The sequence below is a fragment of the Sinocyclocheilus grahami genome, unplaced genomic scaffold (assembly GCF_001515645.1).
Source record: "Sinocyclocheilus grahami isolate Dianchi unplaced genomic scaffold, SAMN03320097.WGS_v1.1 scaffold1745.1, whole genome shotgun sequence".
Classification (NCBI taxonomy): Eukaryota; Metazoa; Chordata; class Actinopteri; order Cypriniformes; family Cyprinidae; genus Sinocyclocheilus; species Sinocyclocheilus grahami.
Window position 1 is genome coordinate 78,080 of NW_015506924.1, and position 19,335 is coordinate 97,414.

The following is a 19,335-nucleotide window of genomic DNA, read 5'->3' on the forward strand; positions in this document are numbered from 1 at the left end:
AAAGTCTCCTGTGAGGGGTAGGTTTAGGGGTAGGGTTGGTGTAGGGCAATAGAATATACGGTCTGTACAGTATAAAAACCATTACGCCTATGGAGAGTCCCCATAAACCATAAAAACAAACCTGTGCCTGTGTGTGTGTGTGTGTGTGTGAGTATGTGTTTGTGAGTGTGTGTGTTTGTGTGTGTGTTTGTCTGTGGTGAGAGAGTGTGTGTGTGTGTGTGTGTGTGTGTTTGTGTGTGGTGAGAGAGTGTGTTTGTGTGTGTGAGTGAGTGAGAGTATGTGTGTGTGTGTGTGTATGTGCTGGCAGCAGGGATCTGTAGGGACGGCTGTAGGACAGAGATAAAGCAGACAGACAGACAGACCCTGCTGTAGCGAGACACGCGTGCTTCAGGTTGGTTGTAAGTGTTTCAAATACTGGATGATTTCAAATCAGACCATGATGAGGTTGTTAGAAGCTCTCGCTTTCTTTCAAGTCTTTGCAGTTGCTCTTGAGTCTAAGGTATTGATAGGTCTCTTGTGTTGTTTGGACACACACCGCTTACTGTCTGACGGTCCTTATCATTGACTTTCAGGTTTGTGTCTGCTTTGTGTCTGCAGTCTTAATCGTGAAGTCTGTTGTTCTTCAAACAATTGCTCTGTTAATGTTACAGACGCTCCTGCTAAACAGGCTCCCATGATTTGTCGTGTTTGAATGTCTGACAGTCACTCATAAAGCATATATTAAACACTGATGAACACAATTCATACCACACTGATTTAGAGAATATAGGCAATGAAGAAATAAATAAGTGATATTTGGTTTTCCACTGTAATAAATATAATAATAGGTGTTCACATAATTTTGTCCAGCCCCTGTATATGTATTATATATTATATTAAACAACAGCACATAATTCACTGTTTAGCCATTTGAAAATATGATGCTTTATTTTTATTCAAGTGCTATTCAGCCGCATTTTGAGTGAACTTTAATTATTTTGGGACTAAAAACTTGTAGCATTGCATCTACTGTCAGTCACCCAACTATACTTCTGTGCACCACTTGTTGCAAATCCAGTCCAATACCAATACGATTCAGCCCGATATATGATATTTTCTGATGCGGGATATGTCCTTGGCTGATTGCCAGCTGTGTTTATGTCTCCGGTGTGTTATCATCAGCGTGAACACATGAGATCCGGAGACACTGCAGCACTATCTCTGTTTCTCTGAACGTCTCTCTGCTCTCACAGCTGGACAAACGCTACAGACTCAGAAATAGCTGCTTCGGTGTTTTCTGCATCCCACAGTGTAAGTGTGCGCAGTGCGTTATTGATTTGATGGTATTATGTGCCGGATCGATGTCAGCTGTCTTGTACACGGGTAAAACAAACCTGTGTGTGTGTGTGTGTGTGTGTGTGTGAGTATGTGTTTGTGAGTGTGTGTGTTTGTGTGTGTGTTTGTCTGTGGTGAGAGAGTGTGTGTGTGTGTGTGTGTGTGTGTTTGTGTGTGGTGAGAGAGTGTGTTTGTGTGTGTGAGTGAGAGTATGTGTGTGTGTGTGTGTATGTGCTGGCAGCAGTGATCTGCAGGGATCTGTAGGGACGGCTGTAGGACAGAGATAAAGCAGACAGACAGACAGACGCTGCTGTAGCGAGACACACGTGCTTCAGGTTGGTTGTAAGTGTTTCAAATACTGGATGATTTCAAATCAGACCATGATGAGGTTGTTAGAAGCTCTCGCTTTCTTTCAAGTCTTTGCAGTTGCTCTTGAGTCTTAGGTATTGATAGGTCTCTTGTGTTGTTTGGACACACACCGCTTACTGTCTGACGGTCCTTATCATTGACTTTCAGGTTTGTGTCTGCAGTCTTATTCGTGAAGTCTGTTGTTCTTCAAACAATCGCTCTGTTAATGTTACAGACGCTCCTGCTTAACAGGCTCCCATGATTTGTCGTGTTTGAATGTCTGACAGTCACTCATAAAGCATATATTAAACACTGATGAACACAATTCATACCACACTGATTTAGAGAATATAGGCAATGAAGATATAAATAAGTGATATTTGGTTTTCCACTGTAATAAATATAATAATAGGTGTTCACATTATTTTGTCCAGCCCCTGTATATGTATTATATATTATATTAAACAACAGCACATAATTCACTGTTTAGCCATTTGAAAATATGATGCTTTATTTTTATTCAAGTGCTATTCAGCCGCATTTTGAGTGAACTTTAATTATTTTGGGACTAAAAACTTGTAGCATTGCATCTACTGTCAGTCACCCAACTATACTTCTGTGCACCACTTGTTGCAAATCCAGTCCAATACCAATACGATTCAGCCCGATATATGATATTTTCTGATGCGGGATATGTCCTTGGCTGATTGCCAGCTGTGTTTATGTCTCCGGTGTGTTATCATCAGCGTGAACACATGAGATCCGGAGACACTGCAGCACTATCTCTGTTTCTCTGAACGTCTCTCTGCTCTCACAGCTGGACAAACGCTACAGACTCAGAAATAGCTGCTTCGGTGTTTTCTGCATCCCACAGTGTAAGTGTGCGCAGTGCGTTATTGATTTGATGGTATTATGTGCCGGATCGATGTCAGCTGTCTTGTACACGGGTCAGAGACAGAGAAAAAGGGCTTTTCAAGCATCAAAACAATACAAGTTTAATATGCCTTGAATATTTCCCCGTGTACATTAGACGTGTCCTGTTTAATTTCATTGTTTCTCAGCAAAAAAGTATGACTATCTTTACCCTGATTTAATTGTGTGTCCTAGTGGGGAACAAATGCTAACATGTATTTGAAATACATTTATTTAATGCTAAGTATACTACAAATTAATTTACATATTTATGCTTAATAAAAGATAACCTGCAACTATTAGTGTACTAAACTGGTATACTTAAAGTCTGCTAAACTGGAACAACTAGTTTTGTACTTAATACACTTAAGTACTCTAATTAGTTCACTAATTGTGCGGAAGTACTGCTGAAGTCCAACTAAAGACGTACTGAAGTATACTTGATTGTGATAAAGTGGAACTATTGCAAGTACAGTATACTTCAGGTACACTTTAAATATCTTGCATTTAAAGACTAAAATTATACAGTGATCATACAAGCCTTATTAATAGTGATATTAAAACACATTTTAGGCATAATATTAAGAAATGTGCATTGTGCGATTAAAGAACTAAGTTTAATTGTAATTGTATAATATAAATAAATATGTTAATGGGTTTGAAGTATACTTACTGTGAAATAAATGTATTTTCAGTACATTTTGGCCTTTTTATTTATTTTAGCTAGGGTAGCAATAATTTATATACCGAAAACTCTTGTCAGGCTTATTTAGATTAATAATCATTAGATGACATTAAAAGACTCTAATCAAGGATCACAGTGCAGTCTACTAACACTAATTAATTGTCATTTTTAAATCTTTACCAATCTTTGCCTCTATCTTTCAAACTAGGTTTTACCCATTTGTCAACAAGAAGTATAATACAAATGTGTATGTGTATATATATATATATATCATTCTTCTTATTCTTCATTGTTTCTTCTATCATTCTTCTTTAGTCTGTCATTCTATCATCCATCCATTATTTCTTCTAGCATTCCATCCATCCATCAATCTATCATTCTGTTGCTGGTTTGTTCGCTCATCATTTGTTCATTCTGTCATTTATCCTATCTATCATTCTATCTATCTTTCTGTCTATTTATCTCTCATTCTACTGTATCTATCTGTGGATTTACAGGCACACAAATGAGAGAGAAAGTGAGAAAGAGAATCAGAAAGGATCACTCAATGAATCAGTGAATTAATATTTTAATGAATAGATTCAAAAGATTCTGTTCACTTGGATGAATCCAACCCCTTGAAATGACCGTATATGCATGTAAAGAGGTTTCTGATGATAAGAGGAGCGTTAAATAACATTGATGTTTAGCAGGAGCGTTTGCAGTGTGAGAGTCTTCAGGGATGGGTTCCTGGAAAGATAAAGGTCATGCTTTGATTCCCTCAGTGTGTGCCTGTAAATCAGCAGAGCTCATCAGACCACACACACACACACACACACACACACACACAGAGAGTCTGACACCTGGAGAGGAAGCGTGTTTGTGTGTGTGTGTGTGTGTGTGTGTGTGTATGCCGCGTTTCTGTCTGACCTTTGATCCCTGAACTGTTGCAGACGTGATGGGTGAAAGGGCACCAGCTCGTTGGCTGGATTCAGTTCCACTGGAAGCTGTAATTATCGTTACAATCTCATTTCTCCAGACCGCAGTAACGTGTGAAGAGTGTGTAAGCCTGAGTTCAGAACACACACTCCTGCTCTACAGGCTGCTGGCTAGCCGTTATTTAAGCCTCTCTAACCTTAAGCTATGGAAATGCCATGTTGATGCTTTTTTGAGAGTTTTCATGGTGTTTTCCAACTCGTTCAGTTGGAAAAGGTCTTTATAGCTGCACATGCAGGTGTTGTGCAGTGCATTAAGAGACGTAATGCACCGAAATAGTTTTTCACCTAAATGATTTCATATTTAATTTAATAATTAATTTAATAATCAAATTGGTTTAATAGTCAACACTCATAGAAACTTGTACAAACATTTAAATTATTGCACTTTTTATATTGACTTTTTAATGATATAATTATATTTCTGCTCCGACGTGTTATTTAAACATTTGCTATTATTATTTAAACATAAACAGTGGCTGTAATAACTAATTTTCACGACAGATTTATTCAAACATGCATTAAATAATAAAAGCAAGTAAAAATATAATGCATGTGTAATATAGCACCAATTAATTTAATAATCAATTTAATAATCAAATGTATTTAATAGTCAGCACTCATATAGAAACTTGTACAAACATTTAAATTGCACTTTTTATATGATGCATTAAATAATTAAGGCAAGTAACGATATAATGCATATGTAATATAGTGCATATACTGATAAAAATGCTCCTCTATAGAGTTATTTTTTTTCTAGCTGACCATGGAGTTTATGGTTATTGAATGTCTTTCATGAGGTAAATGTGACATTATTGATCACAGGCTGAAACACTTATTGATCGATTACGTTATTCATAATTCATTCCAGTAAGTTGTTCTGTGTCTTCTGATGTTCATTCATGTTTATTTGCTCTGTAACTAGTACTAAAGAGGAAGAGATGATTGGTTCACCACAGCCATCTGTCACCACACTTTAAAGAGCCACACAAATACATTTAGTGTTTGAATTTCATTTAAAAAATATATCATTTGAAAGCTGATACTTTGTTTGATATCAAATGTAGCAGCTGAATGCCGACAATGACGATTTTTGATTGTGGACGATAAAAATGTGTCCACGATCTGCCTTTGAAGAAATATCGCAGTATCTTGCCACAGAGCATATTCTGTCAGTTACAGTTCTGACGCTTCAGTATTCTGTACAATGCGACATACATTCACATCAGTGTTAACTCAGTGGTAGACAGTGCTGGGGAAAGTTACTTTTAAAAGTAATGCATTACAATGTTGGGTAACACTTTATTTCGATAGTCCACTTTAGACATTCTACTAACAGTAAGTAACTTTGCAACTACATGTCAACTAGCAGTTAGTAGAGTATTAGTAGACTGTCTGCTTAATATCTTCTAACACTTTCTTTGTCAACTTGTTCTACTAGCCCTAAACCTACCCTAACAGTCTGCTCTGAGAGTTAGTAGACATGTAGTTGCAAATTAATGAGAATTAGTTAACATGTAGTTACAAAGTTACTTATAGTTAGTAGAATGTCTAAAGTGGACTATCGAAATAAAGTGTAACCCAATGTTGCATTGCTCCCTAAAAAGTAACTAATTATGTTACTTAGTTACGTTTTATGGAACTGTTTGGTTTTCCACATTCTTCAATATAGCATTTATGTTCAGCAGAATAAGAAACTCATTCAGATTTAAAACAACTTTTGAGTGAGTAAATGATGGTATAAAAATGCATTTTGGGGCAGACTATTCCTTCAATATTAATAAAACAGCAAAACACAAAGAGAAAAATCACTCACTACTCGACTGAAAAACTTTAATACAGTTGCTTTAAAAGGAATCAGTCTATACAGTGTTTTATTTTTATATTTGTTCATTCAATTTCTTGAATGCTCCTGTTAAATATACCTATTGTACCTGAAAATAAAGCACTTTTTGTTTTATTTGTATATTATGTGAATCTTTGGTCTTGTTTTTAAAAGATAAAATAATGACAAAGATTTTCATCTTTTTCCCACTTTAGCCTACATATCCGCCATTCTTTTTTTTATTTTATATTTTGTTACCTTGAAAGGCTTTGTCTTTATAATAGGCACATTAGTTTGGTAAAACCAACATGACAAAGAATCCTGGTAAAACTGTGATATTTCTAAAAAAACAATGGTGATGTGATATTCGTCCACCCCTAGCTGAATGTGATTATTGGATGGCAGGTGCTCTAAATAATGTTTGTGTATAAAAATGATTGATCTTGAGATTTAAGAATCCATATTTAATTGTTTTAAAAATGGGAACTGTAGCACGACATGACACTGAGTGCATGAAATAGTCAAAACATACCATTGGAGAAACACTAATGAAAACGCCACTGTTTCAGTCCTCTAATTTTCATTTGAAACTGAAAATTAGAATTTGATTGCCGAAATGTCATTGCATCAATAGTTAAGAGTACAATATAACAATCCAGGCTTCTGCAGACAGGGCTTGTATGAAGATCTCTCTCTTTCTCTAGTCTCTACACTTTTCTTGTTTTTCCGCAAGAGCTCCCCTGAGCAGAGAGGCAATTATGCAGCGCTGTGGTGTTATATTTCATTCCATGAGCGTCTCTGCATTATAACATACCATTAGCACGCCTTCTAACAGCTTCATGCCACCCCAGAGAACCCGAGAGAGATGCTTGCGCTTTTAGAGAGAGCGCTGGACAAACCGCTGTCTGTTGATCAGAGGTGACACATGATTTCTGTGTTTTGTAGTGAAGGGTGACAGATGTCTGCAGTCCAGTTTCCAGTGACCCCTGGAGGTCAAGCACAGAGCTACACTTCTGAAAGTGTGTTTGTTGCTCTACATCTTTAATCAGCCAACTTTGAGTCTGGAGGCTGGCTAGTGTTCATTAAACTAATTGCAACAACTAATCAAAATTGATAGTAATCAAAAGTGAATTTGATGAATGAATTGCTGCACACTGTGCATGCACATAAAAGATCTACCTGCACTTCAGAGGAGTAAATAACACATTTCTAAGGACAAACGTGTCTGAAATATAGCCGAGGACTCGCAGCAAGCTTCTGTGGGAAAAGTGCATGACCCAAGTTGTCCTAAACATGAGAAAGCTTCATATTAAGCTTCAAAACATGAATGTGCTGTGCATGTGCTGTTTAATGCATTAGAGACGTTTTTCCCTCAGCCCGAGTTGTATGGGTTTTTCTTTGTGCAAATGTTCAAAAGGCATGCTTTGCATAACGGCTTGTCATCATGACACTCCTTCAACTTCACTAAAGAGCACAACAGAACAGGAGTGCGATGATTCTGACTTTGCAATGTTAAATATGCAATTTGTTTGGATTGGATGCATTCTTCAGTTTGCACACTTTTTTAAAAATGAAATACTGTAAATAAAATCTGGCATTTTAAATCCAATTAATCGATCGATCAATCAGTTAATCAAAGACACAATTGACAGATGAATCGATTTATCAAAATAATTGTTAGTTGCAGACCTAAAACAGTCATTTTAAGCTGAGACATGCAGTCTTTTTTCAGGCTACAGGCACCGCAGTTTATTCCAGTGTTGCTGGAAAAACACAGTCTGAGCTCTGGTTTGGTTTCTTCTGAGCGCTGCAGGTCTGACCATTAAACTCTGCATGTCTTGGGCTTGTTTTTGTTCGTTTCACTGAAGCTTTTAAGCACTTAACACTTAAACTTTGGAAAAAGAAATGTAGGATTTTGACTGAAAATGTTAGTCTGTGTTGATCAGTTCAGTTGCTATAATTGTTTCCTATTCTAGCTTTCAAATAAACCTGGCATTGTTGGCTCTGTGACGAATTGCTTGTGTTCCTTTATCGTAGGTCGCTTTGTATAAAAGTGCCTGCTAAATGCATAAATGTGAGCCTGCAGCACAAAAGCAGTGTTAAGTCGCTGGGGGATATTTGTAGCAATAGCCAACAATACATTGTATGGGTCACAATTATACATTTCTCTTTTATGCCAAAAATCATTAGGATATTAAGTAAAGATCATGTTCCTTGAAGATATTTAGTAAATCTCCTACCGTAAATATATCAAAACTTAATTTTTGATTAGTAATATGCATTGCTAAGAACTTCATTTGAACAGCTTTAAAGATGATTTTCTCAATATTTAGATTTTTTTGCACCCTCAGATTCCAGATTTTCAAATATTGTCCTATCCTAACAAACCATACATCAATGTAGAGCTTATTTATTCAGCTTTCAGATGATTTATAAATCTCAATTTAAAGAAAATGAGCCTTATGACTGGTTTTGTGCTCCAGGGTCACAAATGTGAAAAGCATGCTGAAACCAGCACAGACTGTTGATATTTTGTCGTCTCCTCTCTTCGTTCGGCAGAAATCCGAGGCGGTCGCGCTCCTAAAGACGGTCCGGTCCGGCAGCTTCCTCTATACGACACTCCGTACGAGCCGGAGGAGAACGGAGGAGATCCAGACGGAGACTTGTGTTCCCGCGAGAGCAGATTACCGCAGGACGACGAGAGGCCTCCGGAGGAGTACGACCAGCCCTGGGAGTGGAAGAAAGACCACATATCCAAAGCCTTCGCAGGTTCGGCCCGCTTCATTATCATCTTTCCTGAAGTGATTCATAATACTGAACAGTCAGAAATATTACAAGTCCTGTGCCCGGTTCTGTGGGTGATGTTGGGGAGTTACTAACTAAACTCGTGATGCTACTAACGTAGTTGCTCAGCTGTCTCTGAAACATTAGCTTTCCCACTTTTTTTCAATGTTGTAGAGCTTCATTGTAGTGAACTGGTTCATTTAGAAGATTCATATAAATAAACTGGTTAAAAATGATTCATGCAATGGTTCATTCGTGAGAAATGATGAACTCTGACCTAAATTGAATAAAAAAAATCAAGCAAACTTTAAATCTGCAGTATTGCATTGTAAAGTGGAATAGATTGCATATTTGTGTATTTTGTTTGTATAATGCTTTTAATAAGAGGCCACAGAGTACGACGTCATATTACGACCATTGCAGAGTTTGTAGAAATGATGCATGCTCAAAGTCTAGTGTGAATGCGGCATCATTTATATAAATCAGGGCTTTTTCTCTTTGCTGTTTATTGAACGCGTTTGGCGAAAGTTGTTTTTTGTGTCTTGGCTGTAGTCTCTCATTGGTGGAGGTCTCACTCTTTACTGAATGGCTGGAGCGTAAATTCTCAAACATTTTCATTGCAAATCAACGTGAATGTGTAAACAGGCTCATTTTAATATCTCAGCCGTTGCCGTATCCGTCTGTTGCTGGGAATGCTGGGAGATTTTCTCTTCCTCTCTCTCTGAATGCTTTGTTCCTCAGTCGAGGCTTCAGGAACGGCTCATTTCAGTTCCTAAAGTGATCATTCACCCAGAAAGGAACATTCTGTCATCATTTACTCACCCTCAGGTCTGTATGAATTTCTTTAAGCTGATTCACACAAAAGAAGATATTTTGAAGACTGTTGGTAACCAAACAGTTGCTGGTACCCTGACTTCCATAATATGGAAAACGAAATACTATGGAAGTCAATGGCTACCGTCAGCTGTTTGGTTACCAGCGTTCTGCGAAATATCTTCTTTTGTGTTCAGCAGAAGAAAGAAACTCGCACAGGTTTGGAACAACATGAGGGTGAGTAAATGATGACAAAATGATCATTTTGGGGCGAACTGTCCCTTTACTCTCCGGATGACTGCAGACGGACGTGTGTGAGAGAGTGTGACGCTCGTCTGTGGACGGATCTGGAGGTGTGTGTGTGTGTGTGTGTGTGTGTGTGTGTGTGTGCGTGCGTGTGTCTCTCTCTCTGTGTGTCTGTGTATGTGTGTCTTGCTGCATGTGTGTGTGTGTGTGTCTCGCTCTCTCTCTCTCTCTCTCTCTCTCTCTCTCTCTCTCTCTCTCTCTCTCTCTCTCTCTCTCTCTCTCTCTCTCTCTCTCTCTCTCTCTCTCTCTCTCTCTCTCTCTCTCTCTCTCTCTCTCTCTCTCTCTCTCTCTCTCTCTCTCTCTCTCTCTCTCTCTCTCTCTCTCTCTCTCTCTCTCTCTCTCTCTCTCTCTCTCTCTCTCTCTCTCTCTCTCTCTCTCTCTCTCTCTCTCTCTCTCTCTCTCTCTCTCTCTCTCTCTCTCTCTCTCTCTCTCTCTCTCTCTCTCTCTCTCTCTCTCTCTCTCTCTCTCTCTCTCTCTCTCTCTCTCTCTCTCTCTCTCTCTCTCTCTCTCTCTCTCTCTCTCTCTCTCTCTCTCTCTCTCTCTCTCTCTCTCTCTCTCTCTCTCTCTCTCTCTCTCTCTCTCTCTCTCTCTCTCTCTCTCTCTCTCTCTCTCTCTCTCTCTCTCTCTCTCTCTCTCTCTCTCTGTGTGTGTGTGTGTGTGTCTCTCTCTCTGTGTGTGTATGTGTGTCTTGCTGCATGTGTGTGTGTGTAGCAGCACTGCTCTGTTATGACTGCATTAGTCGTGAGGACACGAGCAGAGGAGCGTCCAGGAGAGATGTCCACATCTCTAGATCCTCCACAGGTACTGCGGCACACAGGCTTTCCTCTCTGTCTGCATGGATGTATGACTGAATTAGCATCACAGGAGTCCATTGCTGAAGAAAATATTCTTATGGTTTCTCTTTCTCTTAAAGCAATATTCTGGGTTAAATATACAGATTAAGCTCTATGCCACAGTCTGATGCTGATTACAGCTGATTAATTGGACCTGTGCATCAGTTTATAAAAACTAAAAACATGATACACTTTCAGTAGAAGTTGAAAATACAGAAATTATATTTTTCAATTATAATTTTGAAATTGAAATGTAATATTCTAAATGTTATATAATATTAATCGATATGCATCAATAAAAACATCAATGAAAATATGCAAAATATTACATTTAAAATCTAAAAATATCTCTAATATTCTCTAAAGTTTATATGGAATTTGATTTGATTGTATCAGATGATTTTTGAAAATCCTTAACCAAATTTATTGGTCACAAAGGAAGGTAACACAAAACTAGTGTGACTAAAAAGCATAATTGCAATAGCATAATTTCCTTCCATTTATAACACGACCATGTCAAACAGATAAACAGTTTTTTGCATAATATATGCAAGGATCCTAGACAGCAAAGAAATTACATTGAAGATGCACTACTATAAATTAATCTGCCTAGAAAAGTAGTCCAACCTTAAAAAGATGAATTAGGTAACTTATCTCAAATGCTGTCGATTAAGCATAAGCTACATTTATTGTGGAATATTCCTGTGTTTTATGCATTAATGTGTGATTAATTTAGATCTGTGTGTGAGCTTGTTTTAACTGTGATAAACACTTTACTGTGTTAAATGAGGATCACGGCGAATCGTCTCCTCCTCTGAGAGCAAATCACAGTTCTTTGTTGTCAGTCAGACAGACGCAGCTTTCAAAGACTTTATTATTTCCCACATGTCTTTGTCCTAGTTTTTCGACTGCTTATACCTCTCGCCAATCCGCTTCAGTGTAGATAAAGCATGCTTTGACGTTTCTTTCCGCCAGGAAGCAGAGAAATCAGAAATCAGTCGTTAGGCCTCTGGCTTGCCACCAGATCCTCTCAGAGTAACCTTCCCACGGACCCTTAATACTCACATTGCTCTGTCTTCAGAAAAATGTTCAAAGATAAATCTTCAAGGAACGTCAATCATAGCAGAACACCCTCGAGACGTCTGGTAAGCAGTCTGGAGCCCGTCTCAAGGCTCGACCCCTGATTCCAGAGGTCAAAAGGTCACCCTTAGGTCACGACATGAGAGAAACAGGGGCTTTCCGTAAATGAAGGCTTTGTGTATACAGCACTTAAAGGAATAGTTCAACCAAAGATGAAAATGAGCTGAAGACTAAAGCTGAAACAAATCCAGCATTAAGACATTTTAACTAAAATACCACAGAGTCCATAATCCATAATAACGCTTCCCCTCGAGACGTCTGGTAAGCAGTCTGGAGCCCGTCTCAAGGCTCGACCCCTGATTCCAGAGGTCAAAAGGTCACCCTTAGGTCACGACATGAGAGAAACGCTCATTAGGGGCTTTCCGTAAATGAAGGCTTTGTGTATACAGCACTTAAAGGAATAGTTCAACCAAAGATGAAAATGAGCTGAAGACTAAAGCTGAAACAAATCCAGCATTAAGACATTTTAACTAAAATACCACAGAGTCCATAATCCATAATAACTCTTCCTCCAGTGAGTCAGTGTTCTGGTGTGAATCAGGAGAGAAATCTGCACAGATCAAGCAGCGTTTAAACAGCTCTAAACACATCTGTGGCTGGATTTTGATGAGAGAGACAACAGCAGATGCACTTTTTCACTGGAGGAAGAGTTATTATGGAATATGGACTCGTAATTTAGTTAAAAAGCGTCTTAATGCTGGATGTGTTTCTGCTTTTGTCTTCTCCAGATGTTCACTGATGGACTGGAGTGCTGTGGATTATTGTGATGTTTTTATCAGCTGTTTGGACTCTCATTCTGACGGCACCCATTCACTGCAGAGCATCCATTGCTGAGACACTGATGCAGTGCTACATTTCTACAAATGTATTCTAATGACGTGATTAGGTTTTCAGCAAATTTTTATTTTTGGGTGAACTATTCCTTTAAGGGAGAGGATTTCAGAGGTTTCTGGGTCAGTGTCTGTTGAAGAGTTTTACATTGTATTTGCATTTGGCTAGTTTTCATTATTACATGAATAATGTAATATTCGCCACTCGCATTTCTAGTCCTGCCATTTTTGCGTGCCAGGATTGGTCTTGTTTACATACGGAGTTCGTCTGTCAGCTTTAAAATGCAAATGCTTGATTAGGATAAATGCAGTCGGTTGTGAAGTCGAGGTGATGCAGAGCGAACGGGAGAAATATTGCACTTAGCATAAACGAGTGCTTTAGTTATTACCGAGCGCTGCGGTGTATATATGTTTCTATTTCATCAATCTTAGTTTGCTCCGACGAAACACACAACATTAAAATCAGCTTGTGGTGAGCTGCAGTGCATTTGAGTCACTGCAATGCGTACAGCTCCCGATATTTATTTACCGCCAGCTTTATTCATTAAAGTGTGTGTGTGTGTGTTACATTCACTCATGCGCTTATCAATGCGCAGCTTTCAGCTGGATGCTGATATGTGCTTGTGTAGGTCACTGCAGGGTTGTGCACTTCTGTGTCACCTAATTAGTCATCTGGTTATCTGCTGCTGCCTCCTCACACAACACATGTGACGACGGTAAAGAATGAGTGTGTGTGTGTGAGTGTGTGTGTGTGTGTGTGTGTGTGTGTGCGTGTGTGTGGTGTCTCAGCAGTGTGTGTTTGTAAAGATAAACCTAGAAGGTGAAACCAAAATGCACACAGAGAAAACTCCTCTCGCTCTTTGTCTGTGTTACACATGGAAGAACTTTAAAAACTGCACTACTTACAAATAAAGTGAGTTGTAGTATAGACTAAGTAGTATAGTAATTTACTGAAAATGTGTTCACTCTCATGTCATCCCAGATGAGGATGAGTTTGTTTCTTCATCAGGTTTGGGGAAATGTAGCACTGCATCAGTGTCTCAGCAATGGATGCTCTGCAGTGAATGGGTGCCGTCAGAATGAGAGTCCAAACAGCTGATAAAAACATCACAATAATCCACAGCACTCCAGTCCATCAGTTAACATCTGGAGAAGACAAAAGCTGAAACACATTCAGCATTAAGACGCTTTTAACTAAAATACATTTAGTCTATAATCCATGATAACTCTTCCTCCAGTGAAAAAGTGCATCTCCTGTCATCTCTCACATCAAAATCCAGCCACATATGTGTTTAGAGCTGTTTAAACGCTGCTTGATCTGTGCAGATTTCTCTCCTGATTCACACCAGAACACTGACTCACTGGAGGAAGAGTTATTATGGATTATTTTAGCTGACTGTATGCGGTTCGGATCACATGACCTGATGGTTTCATTCACACAGTCTGAAAATGTGACAGTCAGTTTGTTTATAAAAGTGAATGTAGCCGTATATTAAATCTAAAACAGGACCGACGGCTCTATATTGCACACACGTAGCCACAGACGTCTCAGTCTGCTCCTGATCTGTCTGCATGTTATTAATGCAGTTGTCCGTCTCAAACACGGACTGTGGGAATGTCTGTGAGTCTCCACACAGTTCTGGATGACAGACGCTGCCCTCTGTCTGATTCTCATGCTGCTGCTGCTGTGGTGTGATAACAGTCTTCTGTCATGATCTCTCTCTCACACACACACACACACACACACACACACAGGTTTGTTTTTGTGAAAAGTGTGGACTCTCCATAGGCGTAATGGTTTTTATACTGTACAGACCGTATATTCTATTGCCCTACACCAACCCTACCCCTAAACCTACCCCTCACAGGAGACTTTCTGCTATTTCAGATTTTCAATACACTCCATTCTGTGTGATTTATAAGCGTTTTGAAAAGTGGGGACATGGGGTAATGTCCTGAAAAGTCACCTTCTCCTTGTAATACCTGTCATACCTTTGTCATTATACACATTCAGTGACGTGACATGTGGCCAAGTATGGTGACCCATACTCGGAATTAGTGCTCTGCATTTACCCATCCAAAGTGCACACACACAGCAGTGAACACACACAAACCGTGAACACACACCCGGAGCAGTGGGCAGCCATTTATGCTGCGGCGCCCGGGGAGCAGTTGAGGGTTCAGTGGCTTGCTCAAGGGCACCTCAGTCGTGGTATTGGGAGAGAGCGCTGCACATTCACTCCCCCCCACCTACAATCCCTGCCGGTATGAGACTCAAACCCACAACCTTTGGATTATGAGTCCGACTCTCTAACCATTAGGCCACGACTTCCCCGTTTTTTTTGAGATAACACGCATCAAAGTAGTAAATGAAAAAAATAATTATATATCCCCTCGATCCACCTCCAGGGTATGTATATCGTTAAATTAGGTAATGAATTTTTCAAAAAAGTATTCCCCTTGCCTCTGATGTTATACTTGACTTTTTTAAGTTTTAAAAAGAAGGTTCAATCCTTAAGCCACACTGATATAGAAGGGGGTAGTGCAACACACACCACAACACTACCTTGTTTATGGTTCAGAGGGTGACGCTAAGATGAAACCAAAAAATGGCAATTAAAGGACAGATTTGTCCTTTAAGAACACTGGAGACAATTTCAAAGAAAAAGTTCAAAAAATTCTGTGCAAACATATGGCGTTTTTCTTCTTTTGAGAAGCGATCTAGAGATGCATGACTTGAAACAGATTTTTTTTTTCATTTACTGTTCTAGAGGGAAAAACAAACATATTTTCAGTTCTATGGCTGTTTTGCCCTTCAGGTCTCTGTGCCAGTCAACTATGAATTAGTAGAACTATTTGACTAGTCAGTGCAACCCCAGCACACACTGTACAATAACGTCATGATTTCACATTTTTAAAGCAGCTGTCACTTCCCAAACTTTGCAGTGTGTATTTAGATTTGCTGGTTGCAAGTTTCTAGACTCTGAAGGCTTTTTAGGTCAAAAGTAGATGGAAATAATAGATATCTTTCTCGCTGCAGGGTGTCACTCACAACCCATAATGGCTCTCTCTTGTGAATTGCAGGAGTAAGATCACAGTATCAGTAGTGCCGCTGTTTTATATTTTATAGATATTAACCCAAAGCATCCCACTGCATGTTTTGATCATAAATCTGGCTAGCAGATGTAGGTCTGGTGCTATAATTACTTTACTGACTTACAGTATCACACAATATACCATATCTGGAATGATAACTTTAATAATCATTCTAATTCTATGAGAGTCGTGGAGCTCACACCACAACTATAACAACAATGGCACAGAGTTCTAAAATCACTTTCAGAATGATTTTCCAGCTCATGAACAGTAAAAACATTAGTGTATCTGATCGGTAACTTCTCATTAATGAGTAAATGTGAAAGATGCCAACGTTTTGATATCATTACCATGTTATTACTACAAAAACAGTCCATTTATTTCTAACAAAACACCATCAAAACAACCTATATATTACTCTGAACATTTTCAAACAGATTGATTTTACTTGCATAAACTTTTACTTTCAGATGAAAAAAGTAATCAGTTTGAAGTGACACTAACTTCAAATAATTTTACAGAAAGTATTTTTGACACCTAATGGTGCTCCATACATACCTGGGTAAAAATGACCCTACTTGAAATGTAAATGTTGTTTTTAATTGATTATATCTCTATAAAAAACAAAACAAACCTGGAACAAACAAATAACTAACTAACTTAATAAATAAATAAATAAATGTGTATTTTGATGGTCTTAAAGCGTAGTAATGTTTTGTTCCCTTACTAAAACTATGCATTTGTTAGACATTTTTAAGACGAATGCATCACGAGGGTTAAGGAGATATTTGAGATCCTAAGTGCATGCAAGAAATGCATTTATGAACATTCTTCCTAGCATCAGGTTTTGGCTTCTATCAGACGCATCCAGCAGCAGAAATCTGCTCATAACAGAAAGTTTGTTGGCTGTTTTATCACAGATGGCAGCACTGAAATGCCACAGAAACTGCTGTGAGCTTTTGAAAAGGCGCTTGACTTTTCTAATTGCGCTCGAGGCGTAAACACCACGCTTTACCGCGTTTCCGCCGTATAATTACCTCACACCCCCGTGTTTTAAATACACATGCAATCTGCCAGCAGCCGATCAAGAGGCTCTTTAGGAGAGCGAGCGCTCCTCGAAGTCGTGTTTCTCCTGAATTCAGTCAAACTGACGGTTCATTAGAAAGCAGAGGAGTGGATTGTGGCTGTTATTGAGTCTGTGTGAATGTTTGATGCTGTTTTATGAGACTTCAGCGCTGTCGGACACTATTACCGCTAACCTCGTCAGTCGTGTCGCCTCAGTACATCAGACCCTGAGCGATTAATATTTCATGTTGGATTTGTCTCATCGTGGAATCGGTTCACACTTCTGCATCTGGCCCAAAGCCTGATCGTGTCTAAATGGCCCTTTTTTTCTGTCCTGATGTCTTAATTAGGTCTGCGATGAAAGTGTGAAATGAAATCCATCCGTTGTGCTGTTTACAGCGGCCGGATCCGGATGAACCGAGCCTTCAGCGTCTCTGCTTTCAAATCTGGAGCATGAGATAAACCGGCCTGCCTGAGTTCTGCCCAGGGGAATTGTGGGAAATCGAGGCAGCACACTCTGTTCCCCCAATTTTGCTGGCGGTTCAAGGAAAGGACAGCGAACAGACACTGTGTGTGAGACTAACTCATCAGCTCGAGCCGTGGCAGATCGGGGAGCTCAGCCAAAGTTCAAAGCTGTCGCTGACTGTATATATGTGAGTGTGCAGCAATGTTCATCTGAGGCTGGTGCTTGTAATATTACAGCACTTGTGCCACTTTTATTAAATTGGCTATTATTTGGTGACAGCGGGTTCCTCAGTTGTTCTAATTTGGTCAAATGAGCTGTGAGAGAGAACAGAAGAGCGTCTGTCAAAGCAGCAGTGTGTAATTGCTGTTGTAAGTGGTCTTTGCAATCATAAAATCATTTCTTTTTGAGAGTAACGGCAAACGCAAACGATACTCTCGAGTCCTCGTGACCCCGCTGTTCCTGCTTCATTTGTTTTACACACTTCGCCTTTTAAAGAACAAAACTCAAGATCTCTGTTTTTTGATTCTCTTCAGCTCTGACTGAGTCTCTGGCTGTTTTCTGTTCACTTATTTGTTTATTTTTGTTTCATGTTTAATTGGATGCTTGAGTATAAGTATTTCTGTAAATATTGTGTTAATGAGATTTAATCATGTATCATATGTGTGTGTGTATAGATAGATGGATAGATGTATTATGTATTTATTTTTAGAGTATTATGTGTATACACACGTGCATATACAGTTAGGTCCATATATATTTGGACACAGGCACAATTGTTATTATTTTAGCTGCTGACCAAAACATATTAAAGTTAGAGTTATATAATGAATATGAGCTTAAAGTGCACACTCTGAGCTTTAGTTTCTCATCACAACTGGAGGAAATGTTAAGAAATTACAGCTCTTTAATATGTACCTCCCCCTTTTTCATGGGACCAGTCAACTGTCCAATTACTTACGGTCCCTTGAAAAAGGAGGAGGTACATATTAAAGAGCTGTAATTTCTTAACCTTTCCTCCAATTTTGATGAGAAAAATAATGCATGATATGTATCAAAAACACACCGTGGACATAAGACAAAACCACTCATTTAACACAGTCTCAGTTCATTTAACTTTTTTACAGTTTCAGTTGTCTTTAAAGTTCATTCATTATGTTTTAATATGTAAAAATGACTGCAATCTTGTGTTGAGCTCCCTTTGGTTCGATTCATTTCGAGTTTTCACATTATAGCATAAGCCAACGTTCTTGCCAGAGCCCTGAAACAAAGAAACATCACCTCCTCCTCCAGCGCTGGTGTTTACCAACACACTCGTTTAGCACTAATCCTCACAATACGCCGCATTACCGACAGGACGGCTGAACACGCAAACGGCTTTCTGGCTTAACCGAGTTCACCTGCAGTGCGGAAGAACTGATATGTGTCCCTGCAGCACAAAAGCAGTGTTGAGTCGCTGGGGGATATTTGTAGCAATAGCCAACAATACATTGTATGGGTCAAAATTATACATTTCTCTTTTATGCCAAAAATCATTAGGATATTAAGTAAAGATCATGTTCCTTGAAGATATTTAGTAAATCTCCTACCGTAAATATATCAAAACTTAATGTTTGATTAGTAATATGCATTGCTAAGAACTTCATTTGAACAACTTTAAAGATGATTTTCTCAATATTTAGATTTTTTTGCTCCCTCAGATTCCAGATTTTCAAATAGTTGCATCTCAAGCCAAATATTGTCCTATCCTACACTCTCAGAAAAAAAGGTACAAAAGCTGTCACTGGGGTGGTACCTTTTCAAAAGGTACACTTTTGTACCTTTTAGGTACTAATATGTACACTTTAGGTACAAAGGTGTGCCTTTTGAAAAGGTACCGCCCCAGTGACAGCTTTTGTACCTTTTTTTCTGAGAGTGTAACAAACCATACATCAATGGAAAGCT

The 19,335-nt window shown here is 38.9% G+C and overlaps 1 protein-coding gene across 2 annotated transcripts in view; it reads left to right on the forward strand.

The window, feature by feature from the left end:
• LOC107572397 (SH2 domain-containing adapter protein F-like) overlaps positions 1-19,335 on the forward strand; it is a 110,980-nt gene that overhangs the window by 63,294 nt on the left and 28,351 nt on the right. For both annotated transcript variants that reach the window (XM_016258833.1, XM_016258835.1), the window contains exon 3: positions 8,621-8,830. In XM_016258833.1, the coding sequence (XP_016114319.1) occupies positions 8,621-8,830 (210 nt within the window). The remainder of the gene's footprint in view (positions 1-8,620; positions 8,831-19,335) is intronic.